Source organism: Buteo buteo, chromosome 6, assembly GCF_964188355.1.
Source record: "Buteo buteo chromosome 6, bButBut1.hap1.1, whole genome shotgun sequence".
NCBI lineage: Eukaryota > Metazoa > Chordata > Aves > Accipitriformes > Accipitridae > Buteo > Buteo buteo.
Window position 1 is genome coordinate 23,476,934 of NC_134176.1, and position 19,792 is coordinate 23,496,725.

General features: G+C 37.5%; 1 protein-coding gene across 1 annotated transcript in view; it reads right to left on the minus strand.

Annotated features, from left to right (window-relative positions):
- Positions 1-19,792, minus strand: part of TSHR (thyroid stimulating hormone receptor) — a 75,900-nt gene that overhangs the window by 46,869 nt on the left and 9,239 nt on the right. Inside the window, exon 2 of the mRNA XM_075031082.1 lies at positions 1,461-1,532. Coding sequence (XP_074887183.1) covers positions 1,461-1,532 — 72 coding nt within the window. The remainder of the gene's footprint in view (positions 1-1,460; positions 1,533-19,792) is intronic.

The window sequence follows — 19,792 nt, forward strand, 5'->3', positions numbered from 1 at the left end:
TAGTCTCAGCCATTCAGCCAAAGCTCAGCTGGAGTTGAGACTTGCAAGGAATGTCAAGGACAACAAGAAGAGCTGCTATTGCTACATTTGTAATAAAAGGCTGAACAAGAAGAATGTGGGCCTCTTGCTGAATGAGCTGGTTTGTTTAGTTAATAGCGGACACAGATAAAGCTGAGCACCAGACTGGGTAAAGCCCTGAGCAGTCTGGTTGGACCTTATAGTTGGCCCGACTTTGAGCAGGTGGTGGACTAGAGGCCTCCTGAGGTCCCTTCTAAATTACATGACTCGCTGATTCTAGGGAGTGAATTGGGAGATGGCAGAGAAGCTCCCTGCATCAAATAGCCACGCACAGGATGTTAGATTATGGGCCAGCCACCAAGAAGAAGAAACAAAGGTGGGACAACTTTGTCTCAAGACTGCTGACATGAATGAGCAGTCCAGTGCAAGGGTAGCCTCTTTCAGTGCAACAAATGTTGACATGAGGCAAATAGGTAGAGGCTGCTGGCTATGATTTATGGATTATATCCATGCATGTGTTTACATACAAAGGAGGTGACACAATGGAAGTCCCTCTCATATCACACAAATACTAATGTTTTGGTGAAAGTCCATCCCTAGTCTAGAAATGCCACAGGGTCTCCAATGAAATGATTTACAAATTATGCTGGGAGCTAGAAACAAATTTTTAGCCAGGACCAGCAATAGAATATGTTCATTTGTTATGAATTAAACCTTTTCTCATATTTTGGGAACAGCAAAAAAAAAAAAAAAGTTTTATAGCCTTATTTATCACATCTACTTCAGTAAAGGTGTGCTCTTATGTGGAGGAATGGTTAATGGAGCAAGGTCACGAGTCTATGGAGACGTTATGTGAGCAAGAAGATATGTGCTGAGATAAGAAGATATGTGCTGAGACAAGAAGGTTTGTGCTGAGATAGGACAGTTTTAGCTGGAATATGTCACCAGCAACCAATGACACTCAAGGGCACAGTGTCCTTGCGGAAAAGAAGGAACTTTGTGAAGAAAAGTTGTGGTTGAAGAAATGTAAAAATAAGTGGTCTGTAACCGCAAGTCTATGGAATATGTAAATGTAACTTTTTATCATATAACCAATAAGAGAATGACTAGTAGGCATATGTTATAGAAATCATATAAAAGAACCCTGGTAGAAATAAAGTTTGAAGACGCTTGCAGGATCTCATATTGAGTGTTCTGTGTCTTCCCTGCTCGAAAACTCTCCGCACTCTTATCCAAAAATGCCTAAGTATGCCTTCCCATAGCTATTTCAGGTTATAACCAATGGGATGATTACCTGCAGTTCTAAAATGTAAGTGGTGAGGTAGCAAAGGTGCAAGAATATTTTGATTTCACAAGATTTTATACGCAAAGACAGAATTTTGGAGAAGGAAAGTGGTTTTTAATAAAAAAGCTAAAAGAATAATATCGAAAACAGAACTTACATCCTAGAGATGTTGGGGAGATTGGAAAAAGCGTCACTTGGAATTGTTCTTAGATGAGTCTCCATAAACCTCCTACAGAAATAAAAGTTTGGCAGTTAATATCCTTTGGTAAGTACAATTTAACATTAAAAAGTCCTATACAACTCCAGCTCTGCTCCAATATTTCTATTCTTATCTTCCCTTTTCTCAATGTTTCTATCTTTGCCTCATCTCTATTCCTTTTTCATTATGTGGCTTGGTTTGCTCCCTCAGTCTAAATTACAACCTTCTACATCGTCTCTCTTAGGAACTCAGCATTCAGTGGTAATGATGGACCTTCCAAAACTCCAGAGCATGACCTGCAAACATATTTGTCTATCGAATTAAATGAAGTATTAAGAGTATAAGCATTCTTTTAATCATTTCAGGGTCCACAAAAATATCCCATCCCTCATTCTGAGTGAGAAATTCAGGTATACCAGCCAAAACTGAATTAGAGCAATTGCATACTACCTCCACAGAATTCTTCTTATACTTTGTAATAAATAAAACATTCTTCCTCCCTAAACCTCTGATGTGGGGATGGCATGTACATTGTTATTTTTTAACTTAAGCCCAGTTAAAGATGCACTTCAGGAGAGAATAGAGTCATGTATCTTACCCATCTGCAGGAGGTTTCAGAAAAACAGGCAATATTTAAGGGAGATACTTATCAACAGCCAATTTCTTAACAGAATGAATCTCTAGCAGACTGACTCCTCCAAAACAGAGGAAATGCTTTGGAAAATTAGCCTATAATGTCTGTTAAACTTACAATTACAACCTGTCATTGCTGGATGAGGTAATCTTTGGTTTTTCAGTACCTCTGGGAATAGACTTATATAATTTATAGTCAATCAATAGCCTGAAGAATAATCAAGAACAAATTATAAACTTTTCCCATAGCTACTATTTAAGAACAGTTCAGTAGAAAAGAACTAAAAAAATTAGGATGTTTTCCTAATTCTGTTTTCTGTTTCATAATATGAAGTATCTGATTATAATAATTATATTTGATTTACACAGATATTATTATCATCTTAAGAGTTACCAAGCTTCTGGAACTTGCAAACAAGAAATACAAATACATGTAGAAATTCTTAAAACTTCCACCTTGAGTAAAAATATAAATTAAGAGAATGTACACTCCTGTCATCCCAGGGGAAGGCTCTGTCTGCTTCCCAAGTACACCTCCCTTACTCCATATACTTGTTAGAAGAATGAGCAAGGAGAACCTAAAGACATCTATTTTTCCAACAGTGGGCTGATGTTTCTCTTGACCTCAATCCACCCAGCTCCCACCGAGCCCCCAACCAGGGGAATGTCAGTTGGTCCAGATGTATACTTGCCTATTCCCCTGCACCCATAGCACCCTGACACCCATACCAGTGCTCTCCCATCCTTCTCCCTCCTCCACTTCATACTATGGCTTCCTTCTATTATCACAGTCCTAGACAAAATATTTGTAAAAACCAGCTGCTTAGTCCAGCACACCCTGCTGATCTTGCTGTTGTGTTTCAACATCTGTCTGTATTTCCAGGCCTTTCAGGAGGCTGACAGTGATGACTGAGGAAGTTCTGGTTTCAGACAGACTTTAACAAGCCCTAAAGTAGAACAGAGTGAATGAGGGACCTTGACAGGCTGGAGAAATGGGCCAACAGGAACTTCATGCAGTTCAACAAGGAGAAAGTGCAAAGTCCTGCACCTGTGGAGGAACAACCCCAGGCACCAGTACACGCTGGGGGTCAACTGGCTGGAAAGCAGCTTTGCAGAAAAGGACCCCGGGGTCCTGGTGGACGCCAGGTTGAACATCAGCCAGCAACATGCCGTTGCTGCAAAGAAGGCTATTGGTTTCTTGGGCTGCATTAGGAGGAGAAAGCTTCTCCTAAGGCTTCTCCCTGAGACCTGTTAGAACTCAGAAGCCCAGAAAAAGATAGTTTAAGCCACTTCCAACTATCCAAGCTCACTTTTAACCTCTTTTATATCCCTCTGGTCCTCTGTTCACCTACAAAATGCTGACTCACACTATAGTTCCCATCACCAGCCATTACAGAAACTAGTACTTAACCTATCATAATAACATGTTCCAGAAAAGCAAGAATTTAAACACCATCCTAAGTCTCTTCTTGATCTCCTGCTCTGATGTCAGACATTCATCCCTCTCTTGTTTTTGTCAGATAATGAACAGAGTCAGACCCATCATTCATGGGCTAAGTGACCTAACGTTAATCTTTCATTGACATACCTGAAATTTACACATCCCATCAGGAAATCCTGGAAATCCTGGATAATATTTATGAACCAATTATATCAAAGTTGCTGTATTATGAAACAACTCTGCATTTATAAATTTCTAGACAAGGTTCCTAATATCTCAAGAATAGACACAATGAAGAAACATAGCCTTAAAGGCTGTATTTTGACTGAATGGCTGGTAAATTATGTGGTTTGAAAGTGGGAGTATCATATTTCTTCCTATCTATCTGCTAGAGTTTAAAGATATACCAAAATTCTGCAAATATGACAAACCCCCATATGGGTTACAGGATGTCTTTATAAACAGACTCATAAAGAAAATAGAGACAGTAAAGTATAAATAGAAATCTTAGGCAGAGGAAGAGAAGCAGCAGCCCATTTCATGACAAAAACTTGGTTGTGAGGTGAAACAGTATGAGATTGTCAGCAACGCTAAAAGACTCCAAGTTCACGTAATACACCTACTACATAAACAACATGCTAAATAATAGCATGTAGCACATACTGACAAAGTAATTGGTGTTTGTTAGCTGCCATTCTTCAACTACTTGCTGTCTTAACAGATTGCTGACCGAGCTCAAAGAGTCAGTGATTACACAGACCATCATAATGTGGAGTCAATGCAACAGGCCTGGGGCCAGGGCCAAACTTTTAAGCCAGCATTTGTATACAACCACCTGCAAAGCTCCAGTTCTCTCCGAGTTTTAAAAACCTGTTGGCTGATACATGACTGCTAATTTTAAGCCACCTCCTAAAGCAATTTAAAACTTTGCAGAAAATATCAGTGCTTGAGTCCCTGTTTGCCAAGTGTGAGTCTGTGGATAATTATTGGTTGGGGACCACCAGGCACCAGGGGTGTGTAGAAGGCTGTGGGACAGACAGTAATTCTATGGAGTGGGAAGAAGACAGGCTGAGAAAATTCTCAACCAGAACAGTCTATGGTGGATCAAAAATGGGAGTAATTTAAATAGACTAACTTCAGTTTAGCTGACTCTAACTGCATATAAAGATTACAAGCTTACCAACTGTGTTAATAGGCTCTTCAGGCTGGGAAAGCAACAAGTTTGGGAATTTAAAGCCCAAAGCCAGAAACAAGAAAGGCAAGACAGGTCAGGACTTCCAGCCTGCCAATGACAACATACAGTATGAACATATGATGAATAATTGAGAATTCATTATATTAATGGACTATGATTCTTCCTGTCTTACATGCATTAGAAACTTGCTTTAAACCTGCATGTTTCAATTAGAAATTTAGCAAGTGAGTCCAGTATCCAGACAGCCACAGCATGTTCATGAAGAAAGTAAGCTTTTTCAGAATAAAGGAAAAAACTTTGCTGAGAAAAAATGCATTAGTTTTCCAAGTGAGAAAAACTGTAACTATAAGCACTTATATTTAATAGGCTCACTTATTTTCCTTTCTATATTAAGGCAAAGACAACACACATGAGAATGTTCAATACCATTTAATGAAAAAATTGCTCCTGTGCTAACCTGAGTACTACCACTTATTTTTACCTTTATTTTCTCATTCAGATTAGAAGCCTCAATAAATAGAGAAAAAAACCTTCAGTCTTTATTCCATAAAATCTTTCAAAAAGAAGAAGCCAAAGTCTGAGGTAATTTTCATTACAAACATGCTATCAATATTTGCAAAGATACAAAAGCATACAAATCACATTTTTGCTAAATGAGTAATTTCAAAAATGGCAAGAAAATTTTCCAGAAAAACATTTTATATTTTATAGGATGACATTTAGTTTGTGTTTCTTAGTTTCATATGTTAGAAAGTCAGTTTGAAGTTTTTAAAATTTTCTTTCTGCTTTGATATTTACACCAAAAGTTTGGCCTGTATGTTCCTGAAAGACTCTACATTGCATATACCAAGAAAATGAAACCTGAACAACTGATAAGAAACATATTAGGCTGCTTGTGCAGAACTTTGCATTTTTGCTTTCCTCTGCCCAAAACATCTGTTAACCTAGAATGTAAAGAGTTTCTTGGTCAAAAATCAAGTACTACTTGATTTAGCTAACAACTGAAAAAACTCCCACTTTGAATCCCTTCTGATCTTCCCAAACAATCTTTAGCAAAGACTCTGTTTCTTAAAATTAGCCTAATTATTTTCATTAAAGAGAAAAAGAAGCTTCTTTTAAAAGTAAAAGATGACATAGACTCCAAGTATTTTATATCTGCATAGAAACAACCCTGTTTCTGACTAACTCAGAATACAGGTATACATAAATGGAGATTGTGAAGTATTCAAACTTAAACATATTTGCTTCATTTTAATGACCATACAGTACCAACGCACAGAGCATTACCCAAGCATCTAGTAGATAATAATCTTGTCTTTCCCTTAAGCACTGTATTTCCAGTACTGCTGAGCACTGATTCATTATTTGTGCTTTGCTGTTCTATGACAGTTAATCTAGTGTCCTATTTGATAATGCACCAAGGAACTCTTTTCTTGGGGTGTCTGGTGACTACACTCCTATCAGTTAAGAAAGAGCTATCTAATGATGAATGAACATTTTGTTAGTTTCAGTATTAATTAGTCCTATCACTTAAGAGCCGTAAGAGTAGGCAGCTTAAGCCAGGCATAAGACAATGAAACTAGAATCAGTCCTGTAAACTAAGCAAGTGGCATTAATTGCAATGTAATCAGTGATGTTAATTGCTTTCAGTATATTCTGTTGTATCACAGCCATTTTTTCTCATTTTAGACTGCACTTTAAAAAAAAATAATTTATAAATAGTAATCCATTAAAATATGCAATTTACAGCTGGCTTAAAACAAGGCGTGCTGGTTTTGGCTGGGATGAACTCTATTTTCTTCATAGTAGCTAGTATGGGGCTATGTTTTGGATTTGTGCTGGAAACAGTGTTGATAACACAGGGATGTTTTTGTTACTGCTGAGCAGTGCTTACACAGAGTCAAGGCATTTTCTGCCTCTCACCCCACCCCACCAGCGAGTAGCTGGGGGTGCACAAGAAGTTGGGAGGGGACACAGCCGGGACAGCTGACCCCAAGTGACCCAAGAGATATTCCAGACCATATGACGTCATGCTCAGCATATAAAGCTGGGGGAAAAAGTAGGAGGGTGCGGAAATCCGCAGTGATGGTGTTTATCTTCCCAAGTCACTGTTAAATGTGCTGGAGCCCTGCTTTCCTGGAGATGGCTGAACACCTGCCTGCTGATGGGAAGTGGTGATTGAATTCCTTGTTTTGCTTTGCTTGCGCGCACGGCTTTTGCTTTACCTATTAAACTGTCTTTATCTCTACCCATGAGTTTTCTCACTTTTACCCTTCTGATTCTCTCCCCCATCCCACCAGGGGTCAGCAAGCAAGTGGCTGTGTGGGGCTTAGTTGCCAGCTGGGGTTAAACCACAACACAAGGTAAAAGTAATAATAATAGAAATAAAAAAACAATTTCACAAAAATATTCCACTAATAAATCAAGATTAGAAAAATAGGAGAAAAGCTTTGCTCTTATTTATGAAACACTACTAACTCTTCACACAGACTATAGTTCTTGACTATCCATTTAACAGACCTCTATTTTAATGTTAAGCAAAGCCATAATTACATCTCAGATGCCAGGAGTTCCTCACTTCCACCTGTGCATTTAAGTCAGAATTGCAGCATAGCTGATTTTTTCGTTGAATGCTAAATACAGTTAGAGAAAGACTAGTACCAGGAGTTAAAGCAAAATCCAAATAAAACTGTTTATAATACCAGTTCTTTTTGGACTGCACATACGTAGAAGAACAGAATCTGGCCTATGACTTACAAAAGTCAGTGTTCAGCATATAGGGAGGTTAAACTGAAAACGTTGATAGGTATTTCATTTCTTACAGGTGACCATTTTCAAATGTTTGAAATTGGTGAATATCTGAAGTACCTAGCAACCAGGACCAGAGAAACATCAAGGGATTTTCCGTTTGAGAGGTACAGGCAATCTGTGTGTACATGTAAATTCCACAGCCTCTGTCTACTTACATTTGACTATTTCATTTCTATTACTGTCTCACATTAGAGCAAAAAAAAATTCAAGGGAAAATGCAGGAGAGGTATACATCCACTTCAATCGTGCCCATTCATCCAATAATTACACTAACAGCGTGCACCATGTAGCTAAAATACTATTAGAGTGAAACTTACAGATGCAGATGTGATAGAATACATGAAAATCTAAAGAGAAAACATTTCTATTGCTCTCTGGCTTATTTGGTAAATCATTTGAAAGCTTTATTTCTCACTGCTGAGGAATCCTGACTCAGTGCTGATGTTCTTAATAGCTTGAAGGCATACATAATATGTACCTAATACCTTACGCTAAACATAGCTGTAAAAAGCACTGGTCTTTTTAAAAGATTTTTACAACTGCATTTAGCTACAAGCCTCTCAAGAGTCTGGGGTTTGTTGTGGGGTTTTGGGGGGTTTGGTTGTTTCCCAAGCATGAGACCGTTCATCGAGACAGGGCAGCAGCAGAAGGGTGTCCTTCCTATCTGTCACCTGTGAGAGATTGGTGGGAGGGAGCGTTCCTTCTTTGAACACTGACCAAGACTACTTCTCCCCGTCACTCTCTGGTACCCTATACCAAGCCCAGATCAGGCTAAACAGCCATGTCTATCACCTGAGTTCACAGAGCAGAAAAAACCCTACAGAAGAGTGGTAAATGAAGGAGCTAAACACTTAGCTGCAGATTAAGAGATGGGAGCAATTACATGAGGACTCTGATGGTAGATTTAACTGGGATACTCAAACTTTGTTATTTTGCTAGATGTTGGTAGATGTGGCTGGACAGTTTGGGTGTTCACTTCTTAGCTCTCCTTCATGTACGGCCTAGAATATTAATATGAAATTAAATCAACAGTGACTTATATTGGGAAACTGGCCAGGGACCTGGGTGATAGAAAAATTAAACACATTCCTTTCAGCCTTTTCTGAGATGGGACAGTACCAGAAGAAACAGTAAAAATACTGGATTCTGAAGTGATGGGACAGATTCATGGAATAAAAACACACCTGGGCATATAAAATACAAATTCTCAGGTTCAGAAAGTGCACGAACCGCAAACTATTACTGGGAGAGTATTCGAGGACAGTGTCACTACATGTTTGTCTTATTCATGTACTCTTCACAGGGCATACGTTGCTGCTAACAGCTGCAGGCAGGAGACTGGGAGAGATGGAGCTTTGGCATGATCCTGCACAGCCACTCCTCTGTACTTACATACACAAGCAAGTGTGCCCAGGGAGCCCTATAAGCCTTGCAAGGTTCAGTGTTAAAGAACCCTTATCCCAGCACATTCTTAATCCTATGAAATGTAAGGTGGTAGGTGTTAAACATTTCAGAACAGACACACTGTAATGATTACTTGTGAGAGTTTTCCGTTTTTTGACCCTTTTTGGCTTACCACCATCTTAACAGCAGCAGTTTTGCAGTTTTGACACCGATTCCAGTAAAGAGAACCTTTTATTTGCTGTATTCCTTCCCCTCCTCTGATTTCATCTATACTTTCTTTTCATTAAGGTTCATACCATGTATAAGTATGAACTTCATGTTATATGTAAATGTTATGTTTCAGCAAAATCTAATATAACTTCAACTGTGACTACACATAATAGATAATGTTATGCAGATTTAGTAAGAAGATAGGAAAGACTGCAATGATCAGGCACAGGGCTCGGTCAAACATACTGACCAGCCCCATTTCATGTGTAACCAACGCCTTTTATACCCTTTTCTGTTTATTCTTCCTTTGTTCCCTGCTATTCCCTTCCTGTGCACATTGCCTCATCAGTTTGCATAATTCCACCAATCCCCCATCTCAAGTCCCAATACCCAGGACCCCCAGGTCTGCATCCTTAACAGCTGCAAAGTCCAGGTTGGCCCCTCTTTGAAGTGATGCCTGAGTTTCTTGATAGCCCATCAGTTAGTGTGACTGACCAGGCTGGTTTCTTGTTGTTATTTTGTCATTCTTTTCACTCTTGTTATTGTTTCTCTGTGAGGTCTCTGGCTCTGTATGTTTTATTGCCTCCCTTTTCCTTAGCATCCCATTTGACAAGGTCCTTGATCATATAATGTTAGAGGAGCAGACACTCTTTCCACATACCCCTATAGGTAACTTGTGTGATTGCTCTGCATAATATAACAACATAGAATGATTTCTTAATACTTTTAAAGTTTGCCTGTCTGAATCCCTCAAACAAAAAACAACCCCTGCTTTTCAACCTCCTTCATTTAATTAAGCAATGAACCCCCCCCATGAGAAAATACATATTGTGATGCAAATGGAAACATTTGCCTAACTACAAATATTAAACTGTTCATTTAAACTATTTATTCCAATGTCTATTACATTAAATCAACATTCATACTGCATTAGATTTCCCAAATCTGCTCTGGGAAGAAAGCTGTACAAAGTATGTAGCACTTAGTTTAAAGTACCAGTTATTATATACACTAGGTTTTACCCCAGAGTCTCAGACTTTTGCTTTATGCTTGTTCATTTCAGTGCACAACAGCCTACCAAAGAACTCCACCTTACCTACAAATCCAGAAAACAAGTCTCTTCTCTTGGATGAGTTCAAGGCTTGATGGTTCTTTCTTCCCTTTCACTGTCTCTTGGACTTTGAACCTACTCCCTGGATCTCAATGGTTGCACCATCCCTACTCACAGACCACTGCTGCACCCAGGCTCACAGAAATCGTCTGTAACAGGGGACCTGACCTCATGCGCTAGTAAATGGCAGAGAAGGAAAGCCATCTCACTCAGTTGCAGCCTGTCTGCAGCAATACCTGCAGCTACGTTGAAGCTGTAAATAAGGAAGCAAAAAGCATCTAGTTGGCCATGCCTGCACTGAGAGGACATTATCTTTTAGCAGGAGCTGAAGGCAAATAAACAGTGAAAAACCCAAGTGAAACCAACACTCTACTCAAATATAAATGGTTTCACATTTTCTAGTTAAGAAATATATGAATATATGTCTAACCATATATACGTGATTTTAACAACATCCTCAGCAGTATCTCTGATATTACTTCAGTAAGATATATTAGGGAAATAAATAGATATTTTAAATACTTAGCCTCTTCATTTTCAAACATTTTTTAAATGTCTGTCTACGAAACATAAATAAATAGGGACCATCCAAAGAATTTCAGATTAAAATGATACGATTTATACTTTCAATCATGGCAACAATAGCTACACTTATTTTAATGAACTATTCTCCACAAAGACAGGAAAAAAAAATTGACCATATGTGAAACAAAGTAAGAAATTTTACACACTAATTTCATCTTTCTGAGAAAATTATAAAAAGCAATGACCTTCCAGCTTTTATATAGAAGAAATAACTATGACAGCTAAGATAACAGCTGGGTAAACAATTATTGACACATTAACTTCTAGTTTTTCATATTCAACTAAACCCAACACAAACTAAACAAACTTAAAAATATTACATTTTTTTAAATTCTTATTCTGAAATAAATGCATCGTAGTCTTTCAGTGGTGCAAAAATCGCTATAAAAAGGCATTTCACATAGTGAAACGCAAGCTGAGCTTACCAGAAGACGATTACCACCTAGTGCCTAAAGCTGGTATTACCAACTCGGTAGGAGCGAGGGAAAGACTCGCACAGCAAAGTAACTCTAAAAGTAGGAAATCACTTCTGAATTTGCTAGAAGACTGACTGCATAGGTACTTTCCCACAATTAACTAGCAGCCCAAAAGAATAACATAAAGTATACGTCAAAACTGGTCCAGCCCTAAGAAATTAAAGAAATACTAGAGCCTTTCAAAATGGAAGTGTGCAGGTCAGCATTTGGGACAATTCTGTATTGAAAATAAGTTCTTGGCACTAACCTATCCTCTTCCTATGTACTGAGGTGCATATGGACACTGTCAGGCTGACAGGCAAGAATTCAGCTTGGTTACTTGCTAATATATAGCAAACAGAAAACACCAATAATGTCAGAGCTTATTCTCGCACAGTTTGTGATCACCCACTGCTTCTTGACAGATTTGAGTCAAAAATGAAGACTTTACAGGAGGCGCTGGCTCTACTGAATGTTACCTTCCATTTATCAGCAAAACAGTAGGTTGCTGATGTCGTTTAATAGATTTCAGAACTGTCAGTGCTGAAGAAAGCATGCCATTTAAATGCCTACAAGGCAGGGGTATTTAATCCTAAGCAGCTGAGATACTGAGAACTGCAAAAACATGGTAAGGAAGAATCCTGTGAGGAACTGCAGTAATACAGAGAACTGCTGTAAGATGCTGGCTGAACAAGTAAAAACATAATCGGTAACACTGAAAGCTGAAGAAAAACCAAATAGGAAACTAGATAGTGGCTTAATGTTTTCCTTGTCATACATTTTAATGCTAAAGGAAGGTGGCCATACAAAATGCAAACAACGTAAGTGTTTCTAAGGTGTCATCAATCACCATGAAGATAACACTTCAATATGCATTTTTAAATTTCTGCAGATTTAATTAAAATAATACCCTTGCAATAACACAGTCGTATATCCTAAGAAATGGCAAGAGATAACTGCTAATTTTAAAGTTGCATTTGAAATATGTGACTCAGTAAAATCCTGAACTGGATATATCATTAAATCACTTGCCCTCTGTTTTCCAAATACAAAATATTCTCTCAGAAAAAGCAGCGAAGGCCAACACAATTTAAAGGATCTAAAGGAAAATGTTGGGATTTAAAATGGTGACAAGTCGCACTTCAACTTACACCAAATTAAAACTGTTTTTTATAAAAATCATACACAACAGCCCTGCACAGTGGTAAGGTCTTTGTAAGGCCTTTGTGTTTAACATTTGAAGGATACAAATTATTTTCTCCATTGATGTTTGCCTTTATGTATAAACACTAAGACTGTTAGTCAACTGTTTTAAATATTTTCTCGTTATTCAAGGCAAAGTTGAACAGAAACTGAAGTTGAAAAGACAATAAATTACTAAGTGAAACATTGAACTAAAAAACCCACCTCTAAAAATAAGTTAAGTAACTGCTTGCTTTGGGGAAATATGTTCCCAACCCCTACAAACATACCCATAAAATGAGTTCTGAACAAAACTGGCAGCTACCTTTGAAATTTTCAGTTCATATCAGTTTAAGATATCTCATTTCTGAAAGGAAATTGTTAATACACTTTACGGTACACAGGGTATCTGTAAACCCAGTGTATAACTGCTGTTTCTGCATCAAATAAATAAAGTAGAATTCAAGTTAAGTACATGATGAGACATCACATGTAAGTATCACAGACGTGCAGCCTATTCATTGGCCACACTTCTCACAACTGGAAGATTTTTCCTTGATCTTTGGCAATATCTGGATATACTGTAGGTTATCATAAGAAATGGCTACACTTTTAAAAAAAAGTTTTAGTTACAGTTAGTTTATTTTCCAAAGAACACCGAGTTGTTTTTGTTTGTAAAAATATTTAACTATTTCTGAAGCCAAAACCAGATTTGAGCTTTCCGAAAATAATTAATTACTTTTCTACCAAACACCATTATACTTACCAAATTCATTAAAATATCTGATCAATTATCTTTCACGTAATCATTTAGATAATTTTATGCACAGGCTGCAATATAAAATGCTTCCAAAATACTGCTTTTTACAAATATCTATAATTTTAGAATTTCCTTTCAAATCTGACGCATGTTATTATATTTACCTACATATTTTGCTTGAAAGGGCATGATACTACTTCTGTAATCCTGCTGTTGACATACAAAAATCCTCCATGTTGACATACACTAGGTCCAAAAATCAGTCTGTATTATCCTCTCAGTTAAAGTGAAATGTTGGAGTGCAATGACTTGTTCATAACCACAATGGTGAGTCATAGAAAAAACTATGTTCTAAGGGTTCTTGAAGTTATTTACAAACTATGCACTGCTTTACTGTACACACACAACAACAACTCAATGAAGTGACCAGATGAAGAACAGGAATGAGCGGCAGTAGGGGACCACAGAGACTACTGAAGATCAAAATAATATTTTCTGAACATCAAATACAATTTTTTTTTCATTGCTTACCAGTCATTTTATCAGTAGCATTTCTTGTATGTTTGTAACATTTAAAATTCCTGTGTCATGGCACAGAAACCCAGCCAGTGCTGGGAACTGTACAAGCACAAAACAAAAAGCCATTCCCATTCCCAGTAGAAGCAAGCATTACTCCAGTATGCTTTAACTACATACATAGCTTGCTCAACAGAAAAGCAGAGGGACTGCAAATAATTCTTTTGCAGACGCTACGAAAAGGTTCACGTAAATGACAATACCACACATTGCCACTAATTTTTATCTTTTCTTTGTCTGTGGAGATGGCTAGTTTTGATCAACTTAATAGCAAAAAAGTGTTTTACACCAGAGTTTAAAAACTCTATTTTAGGAGAGGATTTCGACAGTCATTTAACAGACTGATTTTGTAAGTGTTGCAGTCCACTGAATCTTGAATTGCTACTGCAGTCAGTTTTCATTATATTGTTTTCTTTTGACATTAAATTTCCAACCCATTACACTTCAGAAGCACACAACAGCCTTCTCCTGAACTGAGAAACAGAGGTTACTGATATAACTGTAAAAGGAAAGAAAAGGCTTAAATATTACAAAATACTGTAACTACTAAGCAATTGTTTACAGCATATTTTGCAAAAAGCTAGTAAGTTTTCTGTTGGTATCAGTTAAGAAGGCAACTTCTCACAAATCTGACTCATACAGGCTTTATATATATTTGCATATTATTATTTGCATTATATATGTTTGATATTTTCCATAGCATGGGTTTACAGAACCTCAAAACAGTCTAAAAAAGGTGATTAATATGGAAAACTGGACCATTTCAAGAAGTAGTTTAAAAAATGTAAATTATCTGCCTTCACCACCAACTATGATGAAATAATTTCACATGTAGTACAGACAGACTACTGTCAAATGCTAATCTGCCAAAACAGGGATGGGTAGTATGCAGTACAATCTCAGGTCCTCAAAAACTTCAAATGCGCTTTTGTATTCTACTGGGCTTAGCCCTTACATATCCTCATGTTTACGGGAACACATAAAATAGCCTCGAAGAAACTAACAAATTTAGTTGTGAAGCTGCTAATAGTATAGCAGCTTGTTAGCCATGCTTAGGTGTCTCTTAAACAGTAGCCAAAATTTTAGAGAGTAGAAAAAGTATCTTGCTTTCCTAAAGAATTAAAAATGGTCCCATCTGCAAAAAGCCTGTTTTATGTCAACAGCTTCTATTCTATTCAAGATTCTGCAATACAGACAGTGCCCTAATACCTTACCCAAGTCAATGGGAAACAATGATACCAAGGATTTTGCAAAATCCAATGCTACTGACTCAAGTAGAAGCAATGATAGCACCTACAGTAAATCCATTACAATTTAAATGTCAACATAGATAATGAGCTGCCGACACAAGCTAAAATAAGACTAGTTCTCTCTTGATCTCAAGAAAGTGAGTGTGATCTGTCTGGACCTAAAGAAAGCATCATAGAGTAATTTTACAGAAATCTTTTCAACTTGTTTTGAAATAAAAACCAAGGTACCAAAGTATACAGCAATTACCTCTAGTATATCCCCATTTAATGAAAACCAATGTTTTAAATGGCAGTCTTTAAGAAAAAAGGTTGAGCCACACAACACAGAAAGTTTGAGCAATTTTCTCTCACGGATAAGGAGATAGTTAAATAAAGAGATTGAAGAGCCAGTAAAGCTAATTGAAATGAAACCTAACACTATAACCTAGCATGTTAACTGTGTAATTATGTATAATTCAGGAAAGAGTTAAACTACCTCGATGGCACAATACAAAAAGTCTTTTAAGGCTATCTTTCAGTCACAGGTAGTAAGACAGACCATGAAGAGATTGTCTCTGCTCTGACCTTTTATGCCTCTTACTCCTGTTTTTTCTTTCTTCTATACTTTTCACTGGATCCCTAGATTTCTCTGTTCAATGTCTTTAGCATTGCAATCTTCTATTTTTCTGCAGAAATAGTATAGATTTCTCTTCTGGTTTTGCCTCTTAGCCCTGGTATCTAACAGAGAGTCTCATGGGTGAGAGAATATTTCATGCCTAGATTTTTTTCTGACAACTACTAATAAAAATAATACTTTCCTAAAAACACAGCCATACTTTCAGTATGATTGATTCTAAAGGTCTTATTAGTCTCAGCTCATGCTGTTCTTTAAAGATCACAATGATTTATTCTGGTTAACTAATTCTGGACGGACCTACCTGGTTGTATGCAGTCTCTCTGCTGGCCACCTTCCTGAATGGCCGACTGCCTTGCTCCACCTGCACCGGAGGAGCACGTACTCCGAATACGATAGAGAAGAGCTGTGTTTCTGAAATACCAAGCTAAGAGTCTGTGAACAGCTGCAAAGAAAGTTCAAACTGGATCATGAAATTTCAGAAAACAGCAGTCAGAAGGGATTCACTTCCTACAGGGGAAGAGTATGAACAGGCTGTAATTGTTTCTAATCAGAGGACAACTAAGTGCCTATAATTGCTGCCACCTGCTCAGCAGAGGTCAAAAAGGCAAACTGAATATTAGGACTTAAGACAGAAATATAGAACAAAATAAAGAAAATTGTTTTGCCACTGGTCATGTATATAGCACCTGCAAAAGGATCTTCAAAGGTACAGAATGACTTGCATACAAAAAATAACTGCATAGCAGCCACCAGCCTGTGCTCCCTCAGATCCTCCTTTTTGCCTTTCTAGAAGATGTGCATGATGTTTGCCTTTTTCAGACAACATCAACTTCCTTTAATCACCATGATCTTTCAAAGATGATAAAGTAGCCTCATAATGACATTGACCAGCTCCCTCATGACCCTTAGGTGCATCCCATCTGGTCCCATAGATTTCTGTGTCCAGTACACTTCAGTGCTTCTTTAGTCTGCCTTCTACTGCAGGTAATGCTCCATTTCCTCACACCATGCTATTAGGTGAAGGGACCTAGGAGGCCTGGGAGCAGATGAAAAAAAAAGCCAGTGAGAAGGCGGCACTGAGGCCTTTTCCATGCCCTTTGTCACTAGGTCCCTTGCTCCCCTGAGCAGTGGGGCCCATAGTTTCCCTGGTTTTCCTTTTGCTGACCATGCACTTACAGAAGTCCCTCTTGCTACCCTTCACACCACTTGCTAGTTTCAGCTCCAACAGACCTTTGGCTCTCCTAATTTGATCCCTGTAGGTAAGACTATTCATACCCTGTACCCTGGGTATCTGCTTTTGGTCAGTGTTCGGGACAGGATCTTGGGTGAGATGGAGCTTTCTTGATGACCAAGTACAGTAATCAAGTTTTTATGCTCCAGGACACTCCAAAGTCTTAGTACACACTCTTGTCCCCCAGGAACTAATGAAGTAACCTGCTTTCAACTCAGACACATTAGTCAGAAAGGAAATGCCCACCAAACTAGTTTCAAAGACTCCATGTTAAAAAATGCAGTTTTCTCCTTACCCATTTAATTAGGGAGCTTCCACAAATGGTAATATAAACTACGACTATATGAAACATAATTTTCCTGCAGAACCTCTCCGAGTGGTTAAATTCCTCTCCCTTCCTCCACAAGGACTGAAGCAATTTGGGAAAGGGGGAAGTCTCTGTCACAAGAAGAGAGTGAACAAAGGTTAAAAAAATTGAAGTCTAGAGCTTAACATAGCTATTAGAAAAATAATTCTATTCCTTCTTGGTGGGTAAATTCAGTTACAAAGAAAAAAGTTATTCAAGGACTTCTTCAGAAGCTATCTCCATTACAATATTTCATCGTACCTGAACATGACTGCATGTATTCAACTGAGGCTGAGACAGTCCTGATGGCAATTTTGAAATTTGTGTAGCCCAGAAGAAAAAGGTTGCTCTGATATAATTCTGAACATGTGTATCTATACTGATTGCAAAATCACAACACTGAGCAACAGCATTACCTTTTTTCTGGTGGTCAGGAAGAAAAATTGGTACCATAGCTGCACAAGAGGAGAATTTTCACCCTTTCCACCACAATGAATTCTTCTTTTTCTACCTAGCCTTTCTTTCTTTTCATTTGCATATGATTAGGGCATTTTTTCAACTTTTTTTGTTCATTTTCTTGATTTCTGTATGAGTCAGACATATGGATTAAAAAGTTGTTGCAGGACAGAAGCCATTCTCCCAGACTGTGAAAATGTTTCAGTAGGTCCTGTTTGCACTACAGACCACTTGAACCATGTCCCTTTAAAGAAATCTCTGTATGTTTATTTGGGAATAAGGAGGGAATTTGATTGGAATCTGACTAGCTGAGCAGGGATTATAGAACAGCATGCTTTAGTTAATAATTTTATTTACATTTCAAATGTAAATTAAGAAATTTCCTGCTATTCCATTTGAACAAAAAAGCAACATCTGGTTTTGTGAGACAAAGAAAGTCTGAGATCATACGTGACAGAAAGGAAACAGGCTTTAAAAACTTCAGAGGCCTTTATAAACACTCAGAGATACTTCAAAATTCAGAAAGATCTCTGAAACCTAATTTTTTTTGTACATATGACAAACATTAAAAGCACATAGAGAAATGTAAAGAAACATTCATCATAACACTGTTAAGATTCATCAAAGGACTTTTAGAAATAAAACTACACAGGAAGTTATTTTAAAACTGCTTGAATTTCTACTGAAAACACACACGAACAGTAATTTTGGTTTCATATTCACTTAGCTTAAATGTCTTTCATTTATAAATTACAGTAGTGGCAGAGCTCTACCACGGGGAAAAAACCACAACCCTACTCCAGAAATATGCATATATTATATATGGAAATATACAGCTTTCTACTGCCTTACAAATGCCCATGTTTGTCTCTATCTATCTGCAGTCCTACATTACTTTTGGAGGCAAGAACCGTCTATGTCCTGTCCTTGTACAATGCCCACAGTTATAGGGTTTTGGTCCACAAATGACAAGAATATAGACAATTAATGAAATAATGAATGTAATTTGCTTGATTTTTCCTATTTGAGGAATGTAAGGAATGAGCTGGAGTTGACCTGTGGTCATGACAATGCAAATTAAATACAGGTAAGTATGAGAAAAGCAACTGGTATGCAAATGGATGTTTAAAATGTAACCTCTTTTAAAAGGGGATCCGGAACAGTAGTACAAATCCAGTGGCAGCCTTTCAAAGACTTTTCTTCTGCCTGTCAGATCATCTAAAATCCTCAGTGAAGGACAAGGGAAACTAACAAATGCTGGTATGGAAACCTGTTAGACACCTATGACATTTTTATTAAGAGCAACAAAAGCAATGGTGTACCAGCTGGTATTTCAGACTGTACAACAGGTGTTGAATCTTAGATAAACTGCCAAAGAGAGAGAACATAGTACTGCAATACTGTGATAAGGCTGATAATATACAAGTAAATAGATCTAAGTTTTGAGGGTGATCTAAGAGAGCACATCTAGCGGTTTTTAAGGTAATAAGTTTATTTGTATCTTTACTTACATCTTTCATAATAAATAGTTTTCACTGTTATTTTCCAGAATGTATGAAAGTTTATGTAAGGATTTTACATATTAAAACTAAGTTTATGCAATTATCTCCTCCCAAGGGAGACACTTGGAATATGTAAGGAAAATTTAGTTCTTCCTTAGAGGAAAAAAAAAGTCTAGTTCATTTCCAAGATTGTGACAGTTTGGATAAATACACTCCAAATAAATTATTGGTTAAAAACTGGAAACAAAGGAGAAGAGTAAATGAAGTTCCTCAGGGATCTGGGTAGGAACTTAGGCTGTTTAATATACATTCATAAATGACCTGGAAAAAGGGGGTGAACAGTAAGGTAATATGTTTACTCATGCTTGGAAATTATTGAGGTAGTAATGCTAAGGGCTGACTGTGAAGAATTTCAGAAGACTCTTATAGGACTGAGTGGCTGGAAAATAAAATGGTAAATGAAATTTGGTGTCAATACATGTAAATGATACATGGGGGAAACCATTCATATATACATATATTAAAA